We start from the raw sequence: 27,038 nt of genomic DNA on the forward strand, positions 1-27,038 counted from the left end.
TAGGTCTTCATAATAAACTTTGTTTGTCAAAATGGCTTTGTTAAGTAAGACATTCTGTAAAAGCCAAACGAAGCTTTTTCTTTCTTAGTCAGTATGCGAAGACTTCCTCTGCTGTGACATCACTTGTCTGTAGTCCAGGCTGCGTTGTTGGCCCACAGGAGCGCAAGGGACTCAGCAAAGAGACAATACCACACTGGCAGGTCCATCCAGTCGTGGCCCTAGCTGCTGCCTGGCTGGTTCCAATCGCTCCGAGGTGATATTTTTTGTCACCGAAGCTTTAAAAATAGGGCCCGAAAAGAGAGTTCAGTGGTAGTTAGGGTGAATCATTGTGAGATCTCTGACCTGTGACACAGTCATTCCAAGACAAGTCCGCATGATGATGGTGCTTGTTTGTGTGTGGAGAAGGCTCTCAGAGATGCTCCAGCTTGCCACAGCCTTGGTCCTTTTGGATGCAGGCCTGAAATTCACAAATGCTTCTTTTCCTCCCCAATGATTGACTACCAACATTCAACTCGCCACCTTATGGATATTAAAGGTATTTCATTTGCATTTTAGACCTCTTAAAGATGTTTAGATGATAGATATTCACTCATATATAAACATATTTCAAAATTGAACCAGGGTTTCTGTCCATTATAGAAGATAGGCAAGATAAGCAAGCTCCAGGAGATAGCTACAGGACGGACGCTTAGGCGGGGCTGGGCGAGCTGGAGGAGGGCGGAGGGGAGCCATGAGCCAATAACCACAGGGACGGGAATAACTAGGGATCTTCAATTGACCATGCGGTGGTTTTAGCGTTCCCGGTCATGTGCGATCAATTGAAATGTATCTGAGAGGAGTTAGTGAGAGGGGAACAACAGGTAAACATGAGAGGGGGGCAAGAGGAAAGACCAAGAAAGTAAAACTTATATACTGTGCACACTCGAGTATAAGCCGACCCAAACATCAGCCGAGGCACCTACTTTTGCCACAAAACTGCTTTTAAAGTGTGTTTATAAAGACTCAGCTTATACACAAGCATATACAGTCTGTAGGTATAAATATAAATATGTATACATGTAAGTGTATCAATATATAAAGATAGGTGTATTTGTATGTGTGGGTGGACTTTGGGTCTCTACTTGAATCTTGCCTCAGTACAAGAATGGCTTGTTTAATACTCACCTTGAGGGTCAGGGAAGAGCCGGGGGGAGGCGGGGGGAAGGTGAGGAGGGGGAAATGACAATGAGGACTGTATAACCCCACTCGAGGGGAACGGATAAAAATTTGGATGGTGTAAGATACGGCAACTATATATATATATATATATATATATATATATATATATATATATATATATATATATATATATATATATATATATAAATAATCCATAACATAACACTAAGGGTTCCTGGGAGGTAGAGAGGGGGAGGGAGGGAATAAAGAGAAGCTGATGTCAAAGAGTTCAAGGAGAAAGAAAATGTTTTGAAACTGATGGTGGTACAATTATGTTGGATCTAACTGAATTATGGATTGTTATACTATCTGTAAGAGCTCCCAATAAAATGATAGAAAACAAAACAGGGTTTCCTTTTTCTTTCCCCGCTGAGTCATGGTACCTGTCTGAGATATATGTTAAATGACAGCAAAAGGTTATGTGGAGGACAATGAATTGCCTATCGTTTGACGTTTCTAATTGACCTTTGAAGTGATCCTCACACCAAAAAAAATCCAAAAAATTATTGGTCACGGCCCTGTATCACACCCTTCTCAATATTTGTCATGCTTCTCTTTCCCTACCCAACTTTTGGCCTACTGAGACGGCACATGTGGAGGCCTCACCTTTCCTCAGTGTAGGTGGCTGTGGGCTAGGAAGAGTGTGAAGTGATGAATGAGGTCTGAGGAGCTGTCTTCCATCTGTCCACTGGGAAAGGCCTTGAATGGACCTTTCCAGCCTACTGTGGGCAGTTCTCAGGCAGATATATTGTATCTAGATTGCTCCAGGGCAGTGGTTCTCAACCTGTGGGTCGCGACCCCGCTGGGGGTAGAACGACCCTGTCACAGGGGTTACCTGATTCATCATAGTAGCAAAATTACAGTTATGAAGTAACAATGGGAAGGAACTGTATGAAAGGGTCCTGGCATTAGGATGGTTGGAACCACTGCTCTAGGTGATGTCTGCCTGTCCTCCACGTCCTGACAATGAATTGGACTAAATTAGATGCTTCTCGATTGAGATCACAGTGAACTAACTTACTCCCCGAGTCCCTGGAAGACCACAATAACTAGTCTTACTGTATTTTTTCCTCTGATTGTAACATTTGTGCGTGCTGACTGTAAAGCAAAATTACATTATTAAAAAGACACACACACATACCCCGCCCATGCCTGCTATCACATGTTCCATTCAGACAATTTGTTTTCCAAATAGTAGCTATACTCAGAAAGAAAAATTTGAGGAAAGATTGGTGTTTGTATTTAAATTTCAATATATAATTTCCCATTAAAGTCATAAAGAGGTTACCTTCTTGTAATTAGCTGTAATGTTGCAATCACCAAATGTGAAACTGTATTGGCCCCAAGTGGACTGAATTTTTCAGGTGAAAATCTACATGCAGAACTTTTCACTCCAGAGAAACATCTTTATTCCTACGTCAGCGTCTGTGCTAATTTCAGTACTGAAGGATTTGCCTTCTTGCGTTTTGGCCATGATTCTTTTTTTTTTTTTTTAACATTTTATTAGGGGCTCATACAACTCTTATCACAATCCATACATATACATACATCAATTGTATAAAGCATTGGCCATGATTCTTACTAACTCTATATTTTACAATTACTCCTGGCTAGAAAAAAATATTGTTTGCTGAACAATACATCTTAGGGAGTTGGTTAGTCAATAAAGCCAATCGAACGGTTCATTAGAACAAAGGGCTGTACAGATATTATGGTGAGGATTCTATAATGGTCCTATGCGAGCCCAGCAGTCGTGCCCTGGAAATGATATTATACATATGATAATACTAATTCAGGTGGAGGCTTGTCTCCTTAAAAGGCATTCTTATACACTGGTGTAGACAAGAAGTCAGCATTTGGTCAACATGAATGACGAGCACAGAATGTCGTATTTGAATCAACTCGGGCCCTTGTTATCCTGTGTTAAACTATGTCTTTCAGGCGGTGAAATTGACTGTGTGGATAAGGATGGCAATACTCCTCTCCATGTGGCTGCAAGATATGGTCATGAGCTTTTGATTAACACCTTAATAACCAGCGGAGCCGACACAGCCAAGTAGGTCCCTGCAAAAATATGGCACAGTAATGACCACGGGTGGGAATCATGCCGAAAGAACTCAGCCGTGCACTAGAGAGTTCCCATTTATTCAGGTTAAGGCGAATCAGTGTCATCATACTAACCACAAATTAAATTTGAAATAAATTAAGTGATTTTTAATGATGGGTGTAAGGTAAAACCCACTTTATTTTTCAGCTACATGAGGCTTGTTTTGGTGGTTTTAATTACTATTAACTATTGACTTTTTTCTTTTTTATTTCGATTAACTATTAACTTTATGGTTATTATTAAACTGCACCTTTAACTGCTTTCCAATATTCTTTTTGTTCTTCTAGATGTGAACAAGAAAGCATAATAGGGCAAATTCTGAGTTTATTCTGGGCACTTACTTAGTTTTAATACTGCCACCTGAGGTAGCAATTGAGCGAATCTACTCCATTGGAGTGGGGGACCTGAACTCACTGTGTTTTTATTTTAAAGGAAGACACACCGAGGTTGCCTTTCAATTCTGAGCACTGTGGGGGGAATTCAGAAGACGTATCACTTGGGTGACATCTTCAAGAGCTTGTAATTCTGTTGGGCCGACAGCCAACAAAAAGAACCTTGCAGGATAGTGTGGCGAGGCCCATGAGAGCTGGGTCTGCACAGGATTGCCCTATTTCTGGATTGTGTGCGTACTCTTCCTTTAAAAAAAATCATTTTACTAGGGGCTCATACAACTCCTATCACAATCCATACATACATCAATTGTGTAAAGCACATTTGTACATTCGTTGCCCTCATCATTCTCAAGACATTTGCTCTCCACCCAAGCCCCTGGCCCCATGTCTCCCTTTACCCGCTTTCCTGTTCTCCATTCCCCCAGGGAGGAGGTCACATGTAGATCCTTGTAATCAGTTCCCCCTTTGCAACCCACCCTCCCTCTACCCTCCCATTATCGCCACTCACACCACTGGTCCCGAGGGGATCATCCACCCTGGATTCCCTGTGTTTCCAGTTCCCACCTGTACCAGTGTACATCCTCTGGTCTAGCCAGACTTGCCAGATAGAATTCGGATCATGACAGTGGGGGGGGCGGGGGGAAGAGGAAGCATTTAGTAACTAGAGGAAAGCTATATTTTTCCTCATTACTACATCGCATCCTGACAGTCTTGTCTCCTCCCCAAGACCCTTCTGTAAGGGGATGTCCAATGGCCTACAAATGGACTTTGGGTCTCCACTCTGCACTCCCCTTCCCTCATTCACCATGGAAAAATTTTTTGTTCTGATGATGCCTGATACCTGATCCCTTGACACCTTGTGATCTCACAGGCTGATGTGCTTCTTCCATGTGGGCTTTGTTGCTTCTGAGCTAGATGGCTGCTTGTTTACCTTCAAGCCTGTAAGACCCCAGACGCTATCTCTTTTGATAGCCGGGCACCATCAGCTTTCTTCTCCACATTTGCTTATGCACCCATTTGTCTTCAGTTGTCTATCAGGAAGGTGAGCACACAATGATATGATTTTTTTTTGTTCTTTGATGCCTGATAACGGATCCCTTCAGCACCTCGTGGTCACACAGATTGGTGTGCTTCCTCCATGTGGGCTTTGTTGCTTCTGAGCTAGATGGCCGCTTGTTTACCTTCAAGCCTTTAAGACCCCAGACGCTTTATCTTTGGATAGCCAGGCACCATGCATGTTCCTCCTTTGAAAGGGGCAGTCTGTCACTCTCTGTTAGGGGAAGGTACCTGAGGTTTCCTTCTCTGTCGGGTTTCTGCTTTACCCAGGTTCTGACTTTTTGCAGTCTGTAATACAGTTGGCAAAATGCTGTCGACATTTTATAAAGGGGAAGCAGAAAGGAGAGAGAGCACAAAGACGTCCAGTATTTTCTGAAAAGACTTCACGGAGAAGATGAGTCCGGAGCAGGCTTTAAAGGGAGAGAAGGAGGTGACAGACACCATAAGCCGTCAGGAAATCAGGAAGAAAAGAAGCTAAGAGCTGAACTCTGGGAAGAAGTTGGCCTACTGCGGCGAGGGTGTGGGCGGTACTCGGGGGCCGGCGGTGTAGTGACGAGAGCACAGGCTTGAAGAGGCCCTGCCTGGGCCCAGCCCAAGCTGCCTCTCGTCAGCTGCGAAGCCGAACCCACTGGCACATCTCCCTCTACCTCAGTTTCCTCATCTGATCAATGGGGACCACGATAGTTCCTATGCATATGTGTTAGGCAGGGTTCTCTAGAGAAACAGAACCAGGACACTTATGATTATAGATAGATAGATAGATAGATAGATAGATAGATAGATAGATAGATAGATAGATAGATAGATATACAGCACATTAGACAGCTAATTAGCCTACATAGCAGTACAGAGGGGGTCAGTTCAACTCACTCCTGTGGAACAGTTAATACACTGGGAGTCCTTCGACTCATGAGGGCCCCGGGGTCCAAGGTCAAGGAAGCAGACAGCTGAGTCTTCCAAAGGGCAGTGCAGGAAGTCCAGCCACAGGTAGCAAACAGCAGAGTGGGTCACCAACAGTCAGCCGGACAACAAGGTCCAACAGTCCAAAGCTCAAGCCATGTACCACCAGCAGCGTGGTGAAGCAGGCTCCAGCGACATGAGCCACAGGTTGGCGGTCCACAGGTAGTGTAACTCATGAGTTGAGGCAGAGAACTAGCTGGTCTGATCACCAGAGAGCAAGAGAGAGGGGCAAGGCTGGCCCTCCAATCAAACTGTGACCTTATTAATCCCACATGTTCTTATTGGCCAGGTTGGCACAATAAGCCTATCACAGCACATGTTTCTCATAAGAACTTCATGATTTCATTACTAGCAGAGCACTTGATACACAATGTCAGATGAGTGAAATCAATACAGCTGCGAATTTTATTGAACAAGATCATTTAGACAAAGCTTTTTGAATAGTGCCTGGCCCGTAGTAAGATATCAATAAACGTTAGTTTATAATTTTATTATTTAATACTAAGCAGTAGAATACAATTAAAGAGAGTCATAAATGCCCGAGTGAAGAGTTTTGCCTTGATTTCAGACACATGGGCAACAGTCATTGAAGTTTCTGGTGAGGAATGGTTTGGTGACCGTGCTGTATGAGGAATTTTGTTTTATCCACCACCCACAATTGTGCAATGAGACGACTCTTTCCTAGAGTGAGCCCCAATTTAAAAGGGTCTGGGAAGCTGGGGTGGGATCATCTTTGGAGTCAGCATTGAAAGTGCATCATATGGGCCACTCCGAGTGAATTCTATAATGAGATACCATCATCAGTACCACAGTAGATCGGACTTGGTCCCAGTGATCTTCTGAGCTTCCCAGGCTAGTGGTGCAAATACGGACCGCAGCGTGGGAGATAGGTTCGGATGGAGGTTGCAAGTTGGCTTTGGCCGCAGTCAGATGCGCACTGCTCCTCTGGGTTTCCCCGAAGAGATGGCAACACAGATATTGCAACACAGAGAAGGATGGTCGGAGGCTGTCACATGGACAGCACTGTGTGGCATGGAGGGGTGGGGGGAGCCAAGAAAGACATTCCAGGACGAGGGAACAGCACGTGGACAGCACTGTGTGGCGTGGAGGAGGGGGGGGGACATTCCAGGACGAGGGAACAGCATTTACAAAGGCACAAATGTGTGAATGTGTTGAGAGCATGGCCTTATGGTCGGATCGGTTGTGTGTGTGTGTGTGTGTGGATTGAGATTCCATTCTTAGCTATTTTGAAGCCGTTAAAGAACAGGTCGGTGTAGAGAGGGTTATGTTTCAAGATAACATTTGTCCAGATAAGAGAGATTGTTCAGGGAACAGCCCAGACCTACTGGAGGCAGTCCACACCATAAACTTTGGCAGCTCCTTGCAAATGTGCAGAGAAGAAAAAATGAGAGCTTTGAAACGGAAGCTGAGGCCCAAAGAAGAAAGGGATGCTGAGAAAATAGGATTATCAGTGGGGAGTCTCCTTTCAGAGGAAGAATCTGCCTCAAAGCCAAAGCCTTTTTGATTGCGATGTCATGTGTTGAAAGGAGCATTATGGTCTGCGCTTGGCTGGGGTGCAGGGGGCTCTCCCCAGGTCTGAGGTTCCCCGCCAGACCATGGCCACCAAACCCAGGGATCATAGATGCTCACATGTTCCTATCATCAGCAACTCTACGTTGCTTTGAGGAGTCTTGCCCACATAACCTCAACTTCCCATGCTTCTTCTAAATATGAATCTGCTTTAGGAATTAAACGTAAAGCGGGCTTGGTGGCGTAGGGGGACACATTGGGCTGCTAAACTGCAAGGTCCGCTGTTTGAAATCACCTCTTGGGAGAAAGACGAGACTTTCTAATTCTGTAAAGAGTCGCAGTCTCAGAACCCCACGGGGGTTGGGGGGGCGTTCTTCCTAGTCCTACAGGCGTTCTTCCTAGTCCTACTAGTTCTTCACTAGTCCAAATTGATGTGATGGCAAGGGGGTTTGGGGTTTTCTTTTGGGGAGGTGGTTGATGGAGGGGAAGTGTTGAGTTTTTAATCCTTTCTGATAATTTTCCCCAAAAAAGTTTTATTCAGGAAGCTCGGAATTTATTTCTCAGAATTCTTTTACCTTCAACGTATCCAAGCTCACACCAGGTGGCAAAGGAGCCTTCAGGTGCTCACACAGCTGGTTCTGTTGGCTGTGCAGTACCCGCTCCAGAGAGCCCACCTGCTTTCTTTTGCTGCAACGTATCCGGGCATAACACTTGCCTCCTTCAGTCACAGCCACTCATGAAGGCAGGAGTTAGAGTGGGGAGAGGGGAAGAGAGAGAAAGAGAGAGATGTGAGGACAGTGGTGTGACAAGCTAAACCATCTTTAAGGGGACCACATCAAAATGAGAGTGAAGGAGGTTGGGGAAGACTCAGTTTGCTAAAGCACCAATCTGACACCCTGGAAACCACTGATCCCAGGCCTCCTTGTATGTTTGTGTACTTTGGGTAGCTTCTGAAGAAGAGTAAAATAGACCTTCCCTTCTGTCAATAAGTAAGTCAGTGAACAACATTTATGGAAATAGGCATCTTTCTGCATAAAGAAGGCTAAGCATATTTCAAAAGAAGCTCTCAATATGACAAGTTTTACTGTCAGTCCTTTGGCATTTAAAGGTTTACACATCAGTTTTCCATTCCATAATTGCAGTCTCTACAGCGCAGCCTTGCGTATCCCACTTCTTCCCAGCATCTCCCATTTCAAGCCTGCCTCCTTCCTGCCTAACCTTCCTGCACTTGGCCCTGGGGCATGTCAGATGATTCTTGATTCCTTAGAGACCTGTGGAAAAGGAGCCGTGGTGGTGAAATCATTTCCAAGCCTGCAAGGTGACTAAGGGCCAGTCTTGGGGGTTCCGCCCCTCTATCTGACCAGTAAGCCTGCTCTTCTGAAGACTCACACACAGTGTTCTTACGATCCACTTGAATCTCATTGTCTAGCCGCGTGAGGAAGTTCTTTTTATTGGTTTTGCTTCTCCGAGTATTTAGTCAGAACACACGTTAGAACTTGGCTTTTTGAGCTCATGCAACTTCAAGTGGTATCAAAGTCCTTGCACGTCTCTCTTCAAGTTTCATTTGGTTTGATTGGGGGTTTAATTTGCCTTGCACTTTACCAGGACTGCGCTCATGCTTTCTCTGCCCCACCACAGAATTGAGGGGTTTGTAGTTATGCACGTAATTAGACCCGCCAATTATTCATTCCTTGGAGATTTGTTGAAGGCCTGTGTCAGCCCCTGTGTCAGGTTGTGGAGTTACAAGGTTCTAATCTACTGAGGACAAGAATTAAACTAGAAATTGCCATCTCAAGTACTAAGCATGTTGTCAGGGCAATTGTTGGGTACCACGGGGAGATGGGAGAGCAGATCTGGGGGACTGATCCCAGGCTGGCAGGGTCAGGGACGGCTTCTGCGAAGTGATGGTTGGCCGAGACTGAAGTGGGGGGGGGGGCAGGGATTCCTCGCGTCACGGTGTTGAGGGGCCTGCAGATCCTCAGTGCAATTGCTTTCATCAGTGCTTGAAGGACTTGAATGCTATGACTTGGATATGTAAGGTTTAAGACTAGGTATGAACTCCCTAGGCTTTGGACTCTAATATGGTTTTTAAAAAAAGCCCCAAACAAATTTACAATGCCCACCACCCCCAAATCACAAAACATAATTACAGACGCCAGCAGCTTTGAAATGTGCTTCAGCGTTTACGTATAGTGGCACCTCTGTTAGGCACCAACCTAAGGGTGGCCCAAGAACCCCACAGGGTAAATGCTGTGAAGATCTCTTTTTACAGGTAAAGTAAAGGAAGTGTAGAGGTTCAAGGACCTGCCCAAGGTCACCTGGCTGGTGACGGGAGGGACTAGGATGCCATCCGTAGCCACAGGGACCCTCGGGGTGCTGTTTCTCTATCCAATGGTACGTTAGCCTCTGCTTTGCCAAACTTACGCCACCCTTTGCGGGGGTTGCAGTGCTGGTGGCGAAGGTGCTGGCCCCGGGGAAGTCGACGTCGCCTGCAGGGATGGAGGCTTTGCAGGAGCTGCAGCGAAGCGGCAGGACCGTAGACTCATAAGCCTTTAGTCAAACTCCTGCCGGATTGTGTGTGTGCAGAAGGGCCAGCGCGCTGCACATCGCTGCGCCACGCCTCCAACTCGGACGTGCCGCTCATTTCTAGAGTCCACCTTTGCCCTGTTCTCTCTGGCCTGGCGCATTATAGTGCTGCTCAGAGCCAGTGTGAGCCTGAATGCAAGCCGGGGTGGGGGTTTGGAGTCCACAGTGTAGCAGCTGTCTGTGGTTAAGGTGGCCGTGATGGTTTTAGATTATTAATCTCCATGTAGAAATTCTCTCAGACGGTTCTCACCACCCTCCAGCTATTTCCAGACCCCTCCAGGGGTACATTGATTAGGTTGAGAAATCCTATGAGAAAGAGGGGGGTGGAAAGAAAAGAAGTTTCAGGTGGGGCAGAGCGCAGTCTGGCTGTTCGTAAGAAGGGAACGATGTTTGGGGGAGATTCTAGAAGAAGCTGAAGTGAGGCAACAGACAGATCGAGGAAGAGCCTTGAAGGCACGTCAGACTATTTGGGCTTGTTTTAAAAGGAACTAATGACCATGTCTGTAGGGGCTAAACCTTAGCGGTTCTCAACCTGTGGGTCGTGACTCCTTTGGGGGGTCAAACAACCCTTTCACAGGGGTCGCCCGATTTATCACAGTGGCAAAATCACAGCTATAAAGGAGCAAGGAAAATAAATTTATGGTCGGGGGTCACCACAACATGAGGAACTGTACTAAAGGGTCGCTGCATCGGGCCTGGTTGTTGTCAGTTACACCCAAATGTCTAGTAATTTAAGGGTACAAGATAAATACTTACAATAACACAGTTAAATGCTTCATTTAGAGAATGGTTAAAAAAGAAAGAGAAAGAAAGAAAATCACCTATTTTCCCTCAGTGGGTAAAAATAAACCAGTCCCACTTCCCTAAGGGAGTTGTGAAATAATTAATGTCCAGGATTTTGAAATGTAGTGAAACAACAGAAATGCTAGCCGATGCAGGTTTTTTCTTGCCTCTTAAGACATTGTATACTAGATTCTCAGGAACCATAATCTGACGACAGCTTCAGAACTCGCAGACTATCGACTGCCCGAGCAAGCTAATCACAATGGCGAGGGCAGTAGGACTGCTAACATTTGTGATGAAAGCTTACCAGGGGCCATTCGACTTGGCACTTTCTGTGCATTATCTCAACCAAACGTTGTAGTTGCACCACGAAGCAGACAGTCATTGTTACATGTGACTTGTGGGAGGTGAAGTAGTTAAACCCAGAGATTTAGACCCCAAATCCACGACGTTAACCAAAATGGTCTTCACCATAGCACCTAGGGCCAAACGCCAACAATGATTGGATTCAGAAGGCTCTTCTGCCTCGGATTCAAAGCGACAGCTTAAAAGAAGAAACCTTCTAATGGTACAAAGCCCCGTCCTCGCCATGGGCAGTCCTTCAGACCTCATTTACTCTGAAATAACTGGCTAAGGGATGCCAGCTAACGGCTACATTAGCAATAGCTAATACAAATGTGTTTCCTTCATTTTCTGCCTGGTCAAATAAATGCAGCCTTTGAACGGTAACGTATGCGTTGTTAAGTTGAATGCTCTTGGGCATCTTTATTTTTTGATCTTCCTAATGAAGTGAGAGTGATACTCCTTATTTGACTAAGCCAAATCCTAATTTTAGTGCTAAAGGTTTTGTGATCCCTCCTTTATAAGCAACCCTATTTTATAAGAACAAGGGAGTCATTTTACTTGGAAATATGTGAATGGTTTCGGAGAGCATCCAGAGATTCCGACGGCTTTTATTCTCTCTCCATTCTCAACTGATCGCTTTCTTGTTTGAATTGTAGCATTAAATTCACGTTTACATGCCAGTTGTACTTGAGTTTGGCCTATAATGTTACTTGAGTGAGTAACTTAGTGTGGAAAATCTCTTAGGGTGATAAATCTCTTAAATGGATAGTTTTGCCTCTCTTATCTTTTGAGGTTCTAAATATCAGTTATTGAAAATGAAACAAGTAGCTAACATAAAGTAGGGTAAGTTATCTAAAAAGGAGTTTTAAGTGACAGGTTTGGTTAGAAGTTTTGAACTTGAAATTTGTTGACTATGCGGATATATTTTTGCTGAGATTGTGAGTTTGGTTCAAGAACATCACACTAAAGTGAATACCTGATAAAATAAGTCACACAGTTTTTTGTTGTTGTTGTTGTTTCCCAGAACATATAAAAGTTAGGGTTACACTGTTCTTTAAGTCTATTTAATCTACAATCGCATTATGAAAAGCCTGAGATGTTGTAAGAATTACCTAAATTGATTAAGAGACATGAAATGAGCCCATGCTGCTGGGAAAATGACATCACTAGGCTTGCTCAATGCAATCTTGGCACAAATCTTCACTTTGTAAAAACCTCAATGTCTGCAAAGCACAATAAAGCAGAACTTAATAAAACAAAATATACAACAGAAAAAAAAAACACTGCTCCATCCTGTGCCATCCTCACGATTGTACCCACGCTGTCAGTCCTTGACATTGAGCTTCCTTCTCCTTTGTACTGCCTCTCCTTTACCCAAGAGGATGCCTTTCTCTAGGGACTGACTGGTCCACCCTAATAGTGTGTCCAAAGTACGTCACCCTCATTTATTTAGCCGTTTCATTAGCGCTATATCCACATGTCATACAATTCAATAATTTCATCCTATCAACAAGAGTCGTACAATTGTCATCATAGTCAATCCCAGAACACTTTCTTCTTCCTTGCAGTCATTGTTAGTCATGCCAGTTCTTTCCTAATTGAGGCAAAAATAGACACAACAGAACATTCCACAACTTCTACTTGTAAAGCTGGGTGTCATTGATTATACTCTTCATGTGGATCAGCCTTTATTGATCTCCTTTTCCAAATTGTTCTGCTCCCACTGACATAAACTCAGTGCCCCTATGCAACAACTCTTTCCCCTTCACCTTTGGTAGCCCTAGGTCAAGTCTGGCTTCCTTCTTTTCATGGTTTTCTTGATGTATACACATAGATGTACTTGATAGATACACATAGATATACTTGATAGATACACATAGATATACTTGATAGATACACATAGATGTACTTGATAGATACACATAGATATACTTGATAGATACACATAGATGTACTTGATAGATACACATAGATATACTTGATGTATACACATAGATATACTTGATAGATACACATAGATGTACTTGATAGATACACATAGATGTACTTGATAGATACACATAGATGTACTTGATAGATACACATAGATGTACTTGATAGATACACATAGATATACTTGATAGATACACATAGATATACTTGATAGATACACATAGATATACTTGATAGATACACATAGATATACTTGATAGATACACATAGATATACTTGATAGATACACATAGATATACTTGATAGATACACATAGATGTACTTGATAGATACACATAGATACTTACATGTTTAAATCACCTTTAAAGTGAGTTGTGTAATCGCAATCAGTTTTAGTGCTCCCTCCCCACTCCCATATTCATTGTTTGCTCCCCAAATCTCCTCACTCCCTATCTCTCACCCCCCACCTCGACGTCCCCTGCAGACCCTTGCCTCAGTTACCGTCTCTGTGCATCTACTCCCTCTGTGCGTCATAAACTATGTCACCCTCATTTTGAGTGGTACTTCTAAGATTTGTTTGTTCTTCTGGTAGTCTATGGTAGAGGGGGTACCCAAAATAAAACGATGTGATGTGAGGGGGACAGTGCATTTGGAGTTCATTCCGTCAGACTGTTAATGAAGCTTTCTATTTAGAGGTTCTGAAAAGATTGCATAACCGTGTGCAACAAAAAGGCCTGAATTGTGGCAGACGGGGCACTGGTTTTGCCACCACGACAATACACCTGCTCACACAGCCATCTCAGTGTGCCAGTTTGGGGCAAAATCCAGTATGCCTCTCTTGCCCCACACACCTGACTCACCTGACCTTACTCTGTGCAACTTATTTTTGCTTCTTGAGTGGAGAGGGACATGAAAGGACAGTGATTTGGTGACTAGAACAGATGAAGAAAAAAAAGAGGGAGGTGCTGCCAGCCATCCAAACAGATGAGCTTGAAAAATGTTTCCAAGAATGGAATCAGATTTCACAAATATATTAAATGTAATGGAGAGTGCTTTGAAGGTAATAAAGTAGTTCTGTAAAAATATTTAAATATATATCTATGAAAAAAATCCTTTTTTGGGGGGTACCCCCTCATATATCCGATATTCTTGGCCAACATTAAAATTCAAAGGCAGAAATCCTTTTCTGTTCTTCCTTATGCATTGTCCGGCTATCACGTGCACACGAGGCAATTGAAAGTATCGGGGCTTCTATCAGATGCACTCAGAGGACATCTTAGTGGGGTTTCTTTGCCTCAGATTTGACCAATACAATATGTACTTTGATTTCTGGACAGCTGCTTCCCTGGGCATTGACTGTGGATCCCAGTAAAATGAGATCCATGACAACGTTGCTCTTTTCTCCGTTTATCACGATGTTGCTTATTGGTCCAGCTGTACGGATTTTGGTTTCCTATATATGAGATATCATCCGTACTGAAGACTGTAGGCTTTCATCTTCACAGTAAGTGCTTGCTTCAAGGCCTCGTGACTTTCAGCAAAAAAACCCTGTAGATTATTTCTTCCATCCTGGTGCCGGCCTCTTCATCTACTACAGCTTCTCAAATGATTCCGATTGAATACATTTGGTGAAAGGATATGACCTTGACCCGTATCTGTCCTTATTTTAAACCACGCAGTATTCTCCTAGTTTTGTGCAAGAAGACAGCCTCTCTGGTCTAGGTACAGATTCTACACGAGCACTGTGAAGCGTCCATGAGACTCCGTTCTTCACAATGCGATCTATAATTTGTTATGCGGCACCTAGGTGAACGTCTTTGTAGAGTCAATAAACTACAGATAAGCAGCTTTCCGGTGTGCTGTGCTTTTAGCCAAGCTCCAGCAAATGTCCATGATGCAATCTTCTTTCCACGCCGCCTTTGGATTCAGCTTGGATTTCCAGCAGTTCCCCGTTGATGCACCATTGCGACTGTTTTAGAGTTATCGCCAGCAACATTTTGCTTGCTTGGTAGAAATGATATTGTTCGATGATATTCACATTCCCTTGTGTATCCCCTAAATGAGGGCTGATAAAGCACGGGACTATCTGTTCTCATAAAGACCTCAGTCAGAAATGCTATCTAGTCACTATGAGGTAGAACCAAACCAACAGCAGTGAGTTTGATTTGGGTATTTGATTGGATCACCGTTCTTACGAATGGGTGCAAATATGGATTCCTTCCAGTCAGTCGGTCAGTTATTTGTCTTCCGAATTTCTTGACATCAGCTGTGGAATGATTCCAGCGCTGCATTCTTTTTGTGAAACATTTAAATCGGTCTCCGTCAATTCCTGGCGCCTTGTCTTGAGCGAATGCTTTCAGTGCAGCTTGAACTTCTTCCTGTACTGCTGTCAGTTGTTGATCACACGCAACCTCCTGACGTGGTTGTGCACTGACCAGCTCTGTTGGCCCAGTGACTTGTGTGTTCCTTTCATCTTCTTGTGATGCGTTACTTAGCATTTTGTCCGGAGAACCCGCAATATTGCGACTCAAGGCTTTTGCTTCTGTGGTTTCAGCTTGAGCAATGCTGAGCATCGTTTTCCCTCTTGCTTTTCTAACTCCAAGGCTTTTGTGCATTTTATTATCATGCTTTCCTGAACTTCTTTTGAGAAGTTTTGCCAGCTCTTTTATGTCATCATTTCTTCCATTCCCTTTAGGCATTCTGCATGGAAGAGAAAGTTTCAGCGTCTCTTTTGACATCCAGTCTGATCTTTTCTTGTCTCTTTAATAACCATTATCTTTCTTTCTGTGTGATATCTTCCCACAATTCTTCTGGTCTGTTACTGTTGAGTGCATCACACCTATTCTTGAAATAGGCTCTACATTCAGGTGAGAGATAGTCAAAGTGCCACTTTGGCTCTTGTGAACTTTAGTTTTAATTTTTATAAAAGTATTGGGTGTCTACATGTTTATTTGCATATGCACCTATATGTGTGATTAGACCATAAGGAAATCTGAACATCATTCCTTAATCTCAGACACATGAACTTAAAATCATCTTAGAAAATATTCTCTCCATATTTCTCTTCCAAAGTCTGTCAATATATTTAATCATATCTGTTTGCTTTACCTTTCCAAAGCTAATAAAATGTCTAGGTAAAATCACATTCACTTAAAGTTCCACTTAGTAGAAAGCTTTTAACTCAGGTTGTACATTTCAAAAAATCAGTATGTTTCAGTCATTTCAAAAAAGAACAATGTAAATGACAGCATAAACAGAAGAGGATTTTCTCGTGCCCCAACTCCCTCCTCCTCATGAGCATCAAGGTCGTCACCAGTGCAATTGCTTTTCAGAATTTTTCTTTTGTAAATGACGAGAGAAGCAGTTACAAGCAGCTCTCCTCGACATGACACTGCCCAGCGACGGGCAGATTGCATCTCTTGATGGATGCTAGCTATTACATCCAGTGGGTGGGAACCTCCGTACAGGGAGAGGGAAACGAACAGAGGGACTGAACAAAAAAATGCCAGTAAATAGCAGTAATTATGGAAAGAGCCTTGGGCTTTGCTGATTACCCAACACTGGAAAACAGCTGGCTCTGCAGGAGGGGCTACAAGATGTTCACGGGCAAAGTGCATGACCTTTTCATTCTCTTTCTCTGTGAACTTTTTGCAGCCCTTCCTACAGACTTGGACCCCTTCACCCACAAACTGTCTTTTTGAAGCATAGGATCTGCTACTTTCTGCTGGAGAAACTTGGATGGCGGAGGCTGTAAGATGCCAGGGGTCCATATTCGCTTGTGTTCTGCAGAGGACTTGCAAATCCGAAGTCGTGTCACTTCGATGAGATGTCATGAGAATGAGTCACTCACATGGCTAGGGAGGCTGGGGGAGCACACAGGAATCGCCCCGTGATGCTGTCTCGAAGGACAGTTCGACCCTTGGATTCTGGTTGTTTGTTGTGTGAGAGGGAGTAGAGTGGAAGGGAGCGGTACTGAATTCCAAAGGCAGAAAGTGCTGCCATCAGCAGGCTGCCTGTCCCTTGAAGTTAAGGGACCAGGCCTGAGGAGGATCGTGTAGGAGAGGGGACCAGTCTGCTAGATTCTTCCTAGGATACAGCTAAGGAACAAATGGTAGGTTAGTGAAATCTATGCAAGGCAATGCTTCTCCCTCTTGACTTTTTGTGACTGGCATTTCAGGGAAGGTCAATGTGCAGCATAAATGTCTCTTACCAAGATGACATTTCATTAGCAAAAGGTAAACACTAGTTTTTGCACTCATCTAAAATTGCAGTTTCAGTTATGTAGCCACGATTAACTCTAAACAAGGTTCTCAGCACGCGAGAGCCTCTTTGTCTATCGATTCGAGGCGCAAACTCGGTTGCTCTTCCAAGTTGAGGCTTGCTGTCGTTCACCGCTGTTCTAGCCCACCCTTCATATTTGCTGTTTAGCAAATGTTGAAGGAATTAATGACTAGACATTTCTAAGCTGTAAGAAATCAAGAGAGGGAGATTCATTTTAAAGGGTCACTCTGTGTATGAAATTAATTTTCTTAAAAATATACATTTCAGTGCTGTCCCCTTAGCACTGTGGGCCAGTGAGGGGCTCTGTGTCCCATGGGGGGGGGGGGTCAGCCCCACGGTCCTCTCTGTGCATTTGCTGCTCCTTGCGGGAAGGTCATCCTCGATGCTTGCTGGGTCAGGAGGTGCACTGTCTCTGTCTCTTTTTCCCTATTGGTTTGCTAGCGTGTGGTCTGGGCAGGCCCGCAGGCTGCAGCTTCAGTGCTGTCCACGGTAGTGCCTTCTGGGGAGGGGTCGATGTAGCTGGGACCTGAGCCAGCCCCGCAGACCTTTCTGTTAGTTTGCTGCTTCGTGCTGGTAAGTTGCCCTCGCCCTCGAGGCTTGGAGCCCAGGTTGAGGTCTGGTCTCTTTCTCGCTTTCCTGTGGAGACATCAATAACCTACCCATGTGCTTTAGTGCCCTGCTCCCCCACGATCCACGTTCTGCTCCCCCCGCCCTGCTTTTCCCCTCCTTTTTAGTTGGCTGCCCTATGCATCCCTGGGTTGGGTCCAACCCCGACCAGAGTGCCTAGACCTCACCCCGTGAATTTCTGCATTTGGTGGCTTTTCCCCCGTGCCCCTGGTGCTTTTTAAGCTAACCTCATTGGACTCACGTTGTACTTGGCCTTTTGTGCTTGGCTTACTTCACTTAGTGTAATTTCCTCCAACTTTCCCATGCAGTGATGTGCTTCATCGCTGCTTTTTGAGGGATGCGTAGTACTCCATTGGAGGCATATACCAGAATTTTTTAATCCATTTGTCATTTGATGGAAATTTAAGCTGTTTCCAATTCTTTGTAATTGTGAACTGTGCCACGATGAACATTGGGACACAGGTGTGTGGTCATGGTTTGTGTCTTACTTCTTCTGGGTATATGCCCGGTAGGGGGATTGCTGGATCATGTGGTAGCTGGATTTCCATTTGTTTTTGGCATCACCATATCGATTTCCATAATGGCTGCACACGCCTACAGAACCACCAGCAGTGGATGACAGTGCCTATCTCCCCACAGCCATTGGGCGATCTTGGAAGGTTTTGGTGGTATCTCATAGTTGTTTTAATTTGCATTTCCCTTATGGCTAGTGATCGGGAACAGTTTCTCATCTGTTTGTTGGCCGTTTGGATTTCCAGCCTTATGAAACTTCTGTTCAGCTCTTTTGCCCACCTCCTCGGTAGGTTTGTTTGTCCCCCCTTATTGTAGACTAACAGAGTACTACAGTTTTAGTAAAAGGCCCATGTCTGATGTGTCATTGCTAAAGATCTTAGCCCAGTCCGTGGGCTTTCTTACTACTCTCTCGGTGAAGTCGTTCGCTGTACACAGCTGTTTTATCTTCAGTATATCCCACGGGTATTGGGCCTGGTCTTACCCCCACCCCACACACCGGAGCACAACAGATCAGCAAAGCAAGGAAGTCCCTGAGGAATCCCGAAAGTAGATTTCAGAATCAGTGGGCAGGGCGTGGCACTTCACCAGATCCCATGGAAAACAACCATAAGGGTCAGCATGCTTCTCCTCCCTCCCTCCCTCCCCCACTATCGCTACCCCAGTTCTGCCTTTCGAATCTGGCTAGACCGGAGCATGTACACTGGTACAGATAAGTGCCCTGGACACACTGAATCCAGGACAGATAAACCCCTCAGGAACAGTAATGGGGGTAGCAATACCATCAGGGTGGGGGAAGGAGTGGGAGAAATGGGGGACCGACTAGGAACCAACTATAATGATCTACGTATAACCCGCCCCCCAGGGGGATGAACAACAGAAACGTGGGTGAAGGGAGACAGTAGATGGTTTAAGATATGAAAATCATAATTTATAGTTTATAGGGGTCCATGAGGGTGGAGGGTGGTGGAGGAAGGGGGAAAAAAGAGGAACTAATACCAAGGGCTCAAGCAGAAAGAAATGTTTTGAAAATGATGGCAACATATGTACAAATGTGTTTCATAGAATCGGTATATGGATTGTTACAAGGGCTCTAAAAGTCCCTAATAAAATGATTTATTAATTTAAAAATATATATTTCTATTGTTCTAGGCTTTTAAGCTTTATGCAGATACAATATTTTATTAGGAGGTAGAAAATGACTACATATGTATTGAACGAAAGGGTTGCAGAATTGTTTTCTCAAAGAGTTTCTCAAAGAAGCATTACGGATTCGGTTTTCTTGAGGACACCTCTGGAAAGATGCTCGTCCTTCTGTATGTACCTAACCTGAGATCTGTTGTCATGAGCTGCTCTGTTTCCCCCCCAGGTGTGGAGTCCATAGCATGTTCCCCTTACATTTAGCAGCCCTGCATGCGCACTCTGACTGCTGCAGGAAGCTGTTGTCATCAGGTAAGTAAACCCATGACCAGATGTGTCTCGTCAATGAGTCCTAGGGCTTCCAGTGTCTGGTCAGAGGGAGTGGCTGCCTATGCTTTATGTCATCACCTGACTAGACAGGAGAAATTACGTACCACAGCTAACTGCATGTGACAACTCCCGGGGGCCCATGGTGTGGGTGATGTTCACATGTCAGTAGACCTTCTCCTCACTTAACCCTATCTCATAACCCAGCATTTCCCATTTATGCTAATAGTACGTCAGTAGGCTGACTTAGTTTCTTCCCCGCTTTCATGATGCACATCCAGTAGTAGTGAGTGCTGGGGTGACCGTCATGCTGAGTGATGGTAACGTGTGTCCGCGGGGCTGGACCATGATGTTCAGTGGGTTGGGAGTTACATAACAACGTAAGGATGTCATCCTCCCTTTTGTGACCTGAGTGGTCCTCTTCCATGGTTTTGGCATTAGGCCAGTTTTTACATAATGGCCTGGTCTTTGGAATGGCATCGTGTCGGTACGTGAGGAGAACGTATGTTCTTCCCTGGAGGGAGAGTCTGTTCGGGTTTTCAAGTTAAAGCTTGAGTGGGAGAGAGGAAGGGATGGCCACAGCTAACTAGGAGCTAATCATGGTAGGAAAAGACAGCTCCGAGGTTTAAAACCGTGCCTTAACATAAAGTATTTTTGCCCAAAGTAAGAAGGCCAAATCCCCACATTTTAATGGCAGAAAATGTTGGGTTGCTATCCCACTCTGTGAGCTCTGAAAAAAATCAATATAGAAATTGAACGATGTTTAATTTATGTTTCTATGGTGGGGTTCTTGAGGAGTAAGAATGCTTTCTGGCTTGGAACTTTGCTAATCTTTCTTATCGCCACTCCTGCCACCTCTCCACCTTAGAAGTTCCCGAGCTTTCAAACGGGATACAGGTCTGCAGGCAAAGACTGTTTATGAATTAACCCACCAGCTATCCCAGAGGCACATTTCCCCCCTCAGTCCTTTACCTGAGGGGGATGCTGCTTTGGGCATGTTTAATATTTACTCCCGCATGAAAGCATGTTTGCTAAATCTTAAACCAACCCAGAGCGGGGTGTCCACATTAGAAAATGTCCATGTCTAGCATGTTGTGACCCCCTTCTGCCTTCCACGTCAGTTCTTTGTGTTCTGTCGGACTGTCTATGCCCACTTATCTCAAATTGGCTTCATAAATTTCTGTCCTGTGATTGAAAAATGGGGCCGTGGTTCACCCAGGGCTGAATGTGAAAATAGATTCTTCTTGACTTCACGGCTCTTCCTATAAAATTGCCAGGCTTGAGTAGTTACCGCTCGTTTCCATGACAACCTCTTTCTGACTACAGTTTGCTTGTGTTCTGGCTTTCCTACTAACTGATTTTTCTGTCTCTGCAATGTTTCTTGTGGTTTAACTAGGACAAAAGTATAGCATAGTATCCTTGTTTAGTAATGAGCACGTGATGTCTGCAGGCTTTGAAATAGACACCCCAGATAAATTTGGAAGAACGTGCCTACATGCTGCTGCTGCAGGAGGGTGAGTAGTTGGCAATTTCAGCTATTTCATGACTTAATTGCTAATTCTTCTTCACTGAGTGAAGTTGTCTGTGAGTCTGAGGCAATTCCCTTAACAAAATGGGTAAGAATCATTTCCAGCAGTACCAAACACCATATTGGATTCCCAGATTCCTTGAATTTGACGTTTCCAAAGAAAAATGATGTCAGAGTAGGACACAGTGCTCCCCCAACAAGAGGGAAGCATTTGAGGTCTTGTCCTCTTTGTCTGCTGGTCGATGAGTGATAATCAAGGGAATCCAGGAATGAATTCATTCACCTTCATTTCCTGACCTTTCTTCCCATATTTTAAAACTGATTTTGAAAGTCGTTATGATAATTCCATGTGAAGCAGAGATCAAAAGAGGACCCAAAGGAGAGAGGAGAAGTCATTTAAATTTTGCATTCTTTTCAAAAGCTTGCAAAAGAACTCTTCCTGAGACAAGTGCCTTTTGCATATCAGGCTTTAGGCTGACGAGCTGATCAATCCGTTGTTGCGATTTGCCCTCCTGATGACCAAACATGGCCTGTCTTGGTGACCTTGTTTGGGTAAGGTGCTGGTTCTGAGTTGCTTTTCTGTTCTATAAGGAAGAGCAAAGCTCCTCTGCTTGTCCTCTGTGGACTACCAAAGACGGGTCACCTATGCAGCAGAGATGGAACCACTGGGGAACTTTACGGCCCCTTCTGTGCATGAGTCCCTTCAAATTCTCCTACCTTGTTTTGTTTTCATTATAAAAAAAAAATTAGGTTTGTATTTTTAATAGTCTCTGCACACCCTCAAATTATTTGAACTTCACAAGCCACTCAATGTGGGTTGGCCTCTATCTTTGAACCTTGACACCTCTAAGAGATGAATGTTTTGTATCCATTGGACATGTTTCATCAATATGTAATTGTCTTAGAACGTTCTTTTGTTTTATAACTGAATACCTAGTTCTCTGGTCAAGGTGATTCTAAAGGGCAAGTTTGGGCTAGGGAAAAGGTGTCTTTTGCTAATGAAAGTTTTTTCTTATTTAAATTGCCACAAAATAATAAATTCTAGCCCGCCCTCCCCCATTAGCTTCCCAAGTTTAGAAAAGTAATGTATGATTATCTATTTTTTTCATGACCACATCTCAAAAATATATCAGCCTTCTATAGAAAGTGGCAACACATCTTTCTGGGTCCATGTCTGAAACTCTTATTAGAATTAATGTTTAGCAACGTGCCCTTCGACAGAAAAATTCACTTCAGCGGTCTCCCTCCTCTCCCTGCTAAACATGATTTATTGCTTCTGCAAATGACAAAGAAGCTTTGGGAGATCACTGTACTCCATTGAATCATTTTCGGCACATTTATTTATCCAGATTACCAAGACAGGAAACACAGCCATTTTATTTTCCATTAAGGAGTGTCTGGGCTGAAAAAGCTTATCATGGTGAATTGATTCTGCTGTGGTAACCGGTAACGCGCCTCCACGGCAGGTCACTGTTTAGAGGTGATGGAATTATTATAGGCTTAAGTGGTTGTTTCATAAACTCTTGAGGGTTTTGACAAGGAATTTTAGGATAACCCTGAAATCAACACTGAGATGTTTAATCATGTAATCATCATGATATAATCCTCCCGCACCGAATGGAAAATGTCCCATCAAGCTCTACACTGACTTTTGAATGGAAAACTTTAAATCTTTAGATCTTGAAGATGGTTAGGGTATCTTTTTATTAGCAGCCTTCAGACCGAGCGCTACAGTTTCTTGTTGGCATGCACGCTGTAGAAAACAGCCCTTTCTGAGGATGGCCGAGCAACCGACCTTCACCGTCTTAACCATGTTTCCCTGTCTTTCCAGCAATGTGGAATGTATAAAACTCTTGCAAAGCAGCGGAGCAGACGTCCATAGAAAGGACCAGTGTGGGAGGTATGTAATCAGGGAGCTCTGCTTCCGGTGCCTAAATAAACGAGTGGGGCGCAGTGCATCTGGAGTACATGTGAGGCAGACTGGATAAACAGGGAAACGAGCTGGGAAGAGTCCACCCCCAGATGGAAATCCCTTCTTGTAGCAAAACACCAGCAAAGCAGGCACCAGCACAGGACGCAGCTCAGCTCCCAGCCGCTGATTAGGAAGAGCCTGTTGTTTCTAGTGTTTCCCTTGTTCATCCTCCTGCACGAACATAGTTCTGAAAACTCTCTCGCAACCCAGAATCTGGCAACACCTGGAGCATTTTGTTATATTATGGAACATTTCCTCTTGGGATACATTTGTGGACATGTTTGATTTATATATAAATATAATCTTTATATACATTATATGTATTTATATACATTACAAATATATATCGTCATGGATTTGAACCACTGACCATATGGTTAACAGCCAGCCGCCATACATGTTGGGTGATTGCTGACCACATATACTTAGTAGCCCCTTTGTCTATTGGGATGGACCCTAGATTCTTTTCTTACCTATCGATCCTCTGCATAGCTAAATATGACATGAGACTGTAAGGTCTCTCTCTCTCCGGGGCTAGATTTCAGCCTCAGTCCTTGGCTCCGCGCGAGAAAGATTTCACGCCGAAGCCGGGCTCGTGATCCGAGTGAATTTAATGAGAGTTAAAAGAAGCTTCAGGTTTTACGCGGCACCCCTTTGACCATGCGGCCTGGCAGAGACTGCTCTGGGTCATGCAAGGATCTCTCTCCTCCCACGAAGACGACCAGACAAAAGCCCCTCTGCCTTCAGGTCCCTGCCTTTTCAAGGGTTCCCCCGGGGAGGCGTGGTGAAAGACCCCAGGTCGATCCCATTGGCTGAATTGCAGTCACCTGACCCAGGTGGGCTGCTCCAAGTGTAATGCCCATCCGAGCCCACCAGCGGGAAAATCCAGCTTTGTCCTATGCGGGCTCTCCTGGGCATGCGTTAATGGACTTCCCAATTCCCTAGGCTAAGCTGCCTAACAAGACTAACTGGCAAGTGTGTACTTATACATATGCATATAGACTAGGGAACTTCAAAAAGGCTTATGGAAAATTTTTGTTATCTTTTAATTCCGTTTTTCTATTTTTTCACCCTATAGTATTCTCCAGTCCTCCTATATACTGACACGCTAGATTTCTGGCATTCCCAGAGGTTTCTTCTCCTACTTACCTAAGGCTTCCAGATGCCTGTCCAATTTTCCCCTCAACACTGTGGTGGGGGCTCCGTGTCTCTGCTTCCCCAATTCCCATTCTGCTACTGTGACACTCACCACTCACCGTTCGCAGGCTCTCTCTTTCCCTCTCCCCGTGTGACCTTGACTCTTCTGAAGATAAGGACAGGTCTCTTTCCCTCTGGGCCCTGTCTTATGGTTGACACCTAATCATTTCCAGTCCAATTAATTAAAATCCCAGCAATAGGTAAAGTATTTATAATTTCCTCCTTCTGGACTAAAGAGGGCAAAAGCAACTAATAATAGAGCTCATAAATTGACTATAAAATATATACTTGAGAAGTGAGAAATGAATAATTCTTCAAATAAAGTGACTTTATTTTTAGTGTGACTTTGCGTATTCAGAAATACTTGAATAAATAAATGTTGCCATTGGGTGAGTGCTGACCCTGAATATTGGTTAAGCACACCAGGAAAAAAACTAACATAGGTGAGAACTTAAAAATCAGGGCTATAAAGCAAATTACCTTTGTTTTTTTTTTTTTTTTTTGCAATGCCTCCCCCTTTGCAAGGTTCTCGTGTGTTCTGAATATGATTCACTTGGCTTCTTTCAGTCAGTCTGTGCGGTGGGAGTCCTGAGGGAGGGAGTGTCTATTAACTCCCTCAGGTGAAAGGCATGGCCACAGAAACTGCTTATACAATTACAGGGAGATGCAGACTCCAAGAGGCCTCAAAGAGGGGACACGGTTTGGCCCAACCTGCAGATGTGCCCAGACCAGGCTTCTGATTCTGCCTACGTGTTCTCCCGCTCACCTGTACCCCTGACCCCAGAGGAGAAGCCCCGGCGGTGTCGTGGTTCCGCGTTGGGCTGCTGCCTGCATGATCCTCTCCCGTAAAGAAAGCTAGTTTCTGAAACTCACAGGGGCAGTGCCACCCGGTCTTACAGGGTCCCTGGGAGTCGGCATGGATGGCAGTGAGTTGGGTTGGGTTTGTCTGTCCGCTGGGAGCGGACGTCTGGTGCAGTGGGGAAGATGAGACAGATCACCGGTCATGGAGTGTATGAATGAGCCCAGAGGAGACCTAGGAAAGAGCACCACAAGGAGGAAGAACCTTCAAAACTGAAAATGCGTTGTGTTTTGATGGTCATGGCAGGGCACTGCTGGGGGAGAAAGCAGTAAGGCAAAGGGCCAAGAAGTGTGGACTTAACTAGGAAACCTCTGAGAGTTGGGATATGGTCATTGGGGACATCTGGGGAGAGAGCTTTTAAACAATTGGCAAGAGCTAGAGGAGGTTTTTAATTCCAGGCTTTGTTCAGGGACTGCGCCTTAGGAAATGAGCCCTGGTGGCATATCGGTTAAAGCGCTCAGCTGCTAACCGAATTGTCCCAGCCTTGAGCCTACCCCCGACCCTGTTGGAGAAAGATTTGGCAGCTTGCTTCCATAGGGATTTCAGCCTTGGAAACTCAGTGGGGCAGGTCTGTGTCTTATAGGATTGCCACGAGATAGAACCGACACGTCTGCGGTGGCTGGGTTTGGGTGGGTATGTTAGAAGACCCGACGTGCTATCTGTGTCAACTGGGAATCCGTTAGTGCAAAGGGGGCACTAGAGCTGCGCTTGCAGTGGTCCAAGTCAACACCGGGAGGCCGGAACCAGGATGGGCACCAGGAGTGGAGAGGAAGGCGGTCTCTGAGAGTACATGACCTTGTTGCGTCGTCACTCCAGCTCCGAAAGGCACTTGCCCTCTCAGAGCAGGAGAGCCGTGGGCCCGCAGGAGTGCTTGCGGCACGAGTGCCAGCGATGAGAGTATTTCAGACTGAACGACGTAACCAACTGCTGTTTGTTTTCCAGGACCCCTCTGCACTATGCAGCTGCAAATTGTCATTTCCACTGCATCGAGACGTTAGTGACCACAGGGGCCAACGTTAATGAAACGGATGACTGGGGACGGACGGCTTTGCACTATGCGGCCGCGTCAGACCTGGATAGAAAGTAAGTACAGCCCCTCAGGCTTCCGGGGGGGGGGGGGGCGGGCTGGGGGCTGGGAGGGGCTCCAAATTCCTTTCCTCCTACCTCATCGAAAGTGATAAGATTCTCTTTCACCCAGAGCCAAGGGAGTGCGGATTGCCTCATCTCTAACCCCCACTTCCCCGTCCCGCTCTCGCTCTCTGGTTATTTCATGTCACTGCACAATGATGTCTCTGTTTTGTGGGTGCAATGCCAAGTGGAACCATCAAGCCCTGGTTTTCAGTTTGCTCAAGTCGGTTGTAATTCATTTCGACACTCACTGAGGTTTTCGTTAGCACCACGTCAGTGCTTCGTTTGCTGCCAAACGTCCATGTGTTGATCCATGCGCAGTCACTGCCTCGCCTGCAGAGGCCCCAGCCCTCAGCTGCAGTATCCGCCAGTGTCAACCACAGCGCAGCGGGGAGGGAGGAAGTCCATGTCTCTGGACCTATTTGAATGCCAGGTGGCTGAAAAGGAAAACAGAACAAAGTGAGCCAGTTCAAGGAGGAAACCCCCCAGAAGTGCTCATTGTTGTAAGGTGATTCTCACAGGCTGAAGGGTGACGGCTTCCCTGTGGGACTACTCTTTGG

General features: G+C 44.9%; 1 protein-coding gene across 3 annotated transcripts in view; it reads left to right on the forward strand.

The window, feature by feature from the left end:
• Positions 1 to 27,038, forward strand: part of ANKRD44 (ankyrin repeat domain 44) — a 352,825-nt gene that overhangs the window by 229,905 nt on the left and 95,882 nt on the right. For all 3 annotated transcript variants that reach the window (XM_075529200.1, XM_075529203.1, XM_075529202.1), the window contains exons 10-14: positions 3,160 to 3,274; positions 19,697 to 19,779; positions 21,245 to 21,308; positions 23,154 to 23,222; positions 26,293 to 26,433. In XM_075529200.1, coding sequence (XP_075385315.1) covers positions 3,160 to 3,274; positions 19,697 to 19,779; positions 21,245 to 21,308; positions 23,154 to 23,222; positions 26,293 to 26,433 — 472 coding nt within the window. The remainder of the gene's footprint in view (positions 1 to 3,159; positions 3,275 to 19,696; positions 19,780 to 21,244; positions 21,309 to 23,153; positions 23,223 to 26,292; positions 26,434 to 27,038) is intronic.

The sequence above is a fragment of the Tenrec ecaudatus genome, chromosome 13, assembly GCF_050624435.1.
Source record: "Tenrec ecaudatus isolate mTenEca1 chromosome 13, mTenEca1.hap1, whole genome shotgun sequence".
Lineage (NCBI taxonomy): Eukaryota > Metazoa > Chordata > Mammalia > Afrosoricida > Tenrecidae > Tenrec > Tenrec ecaudatus.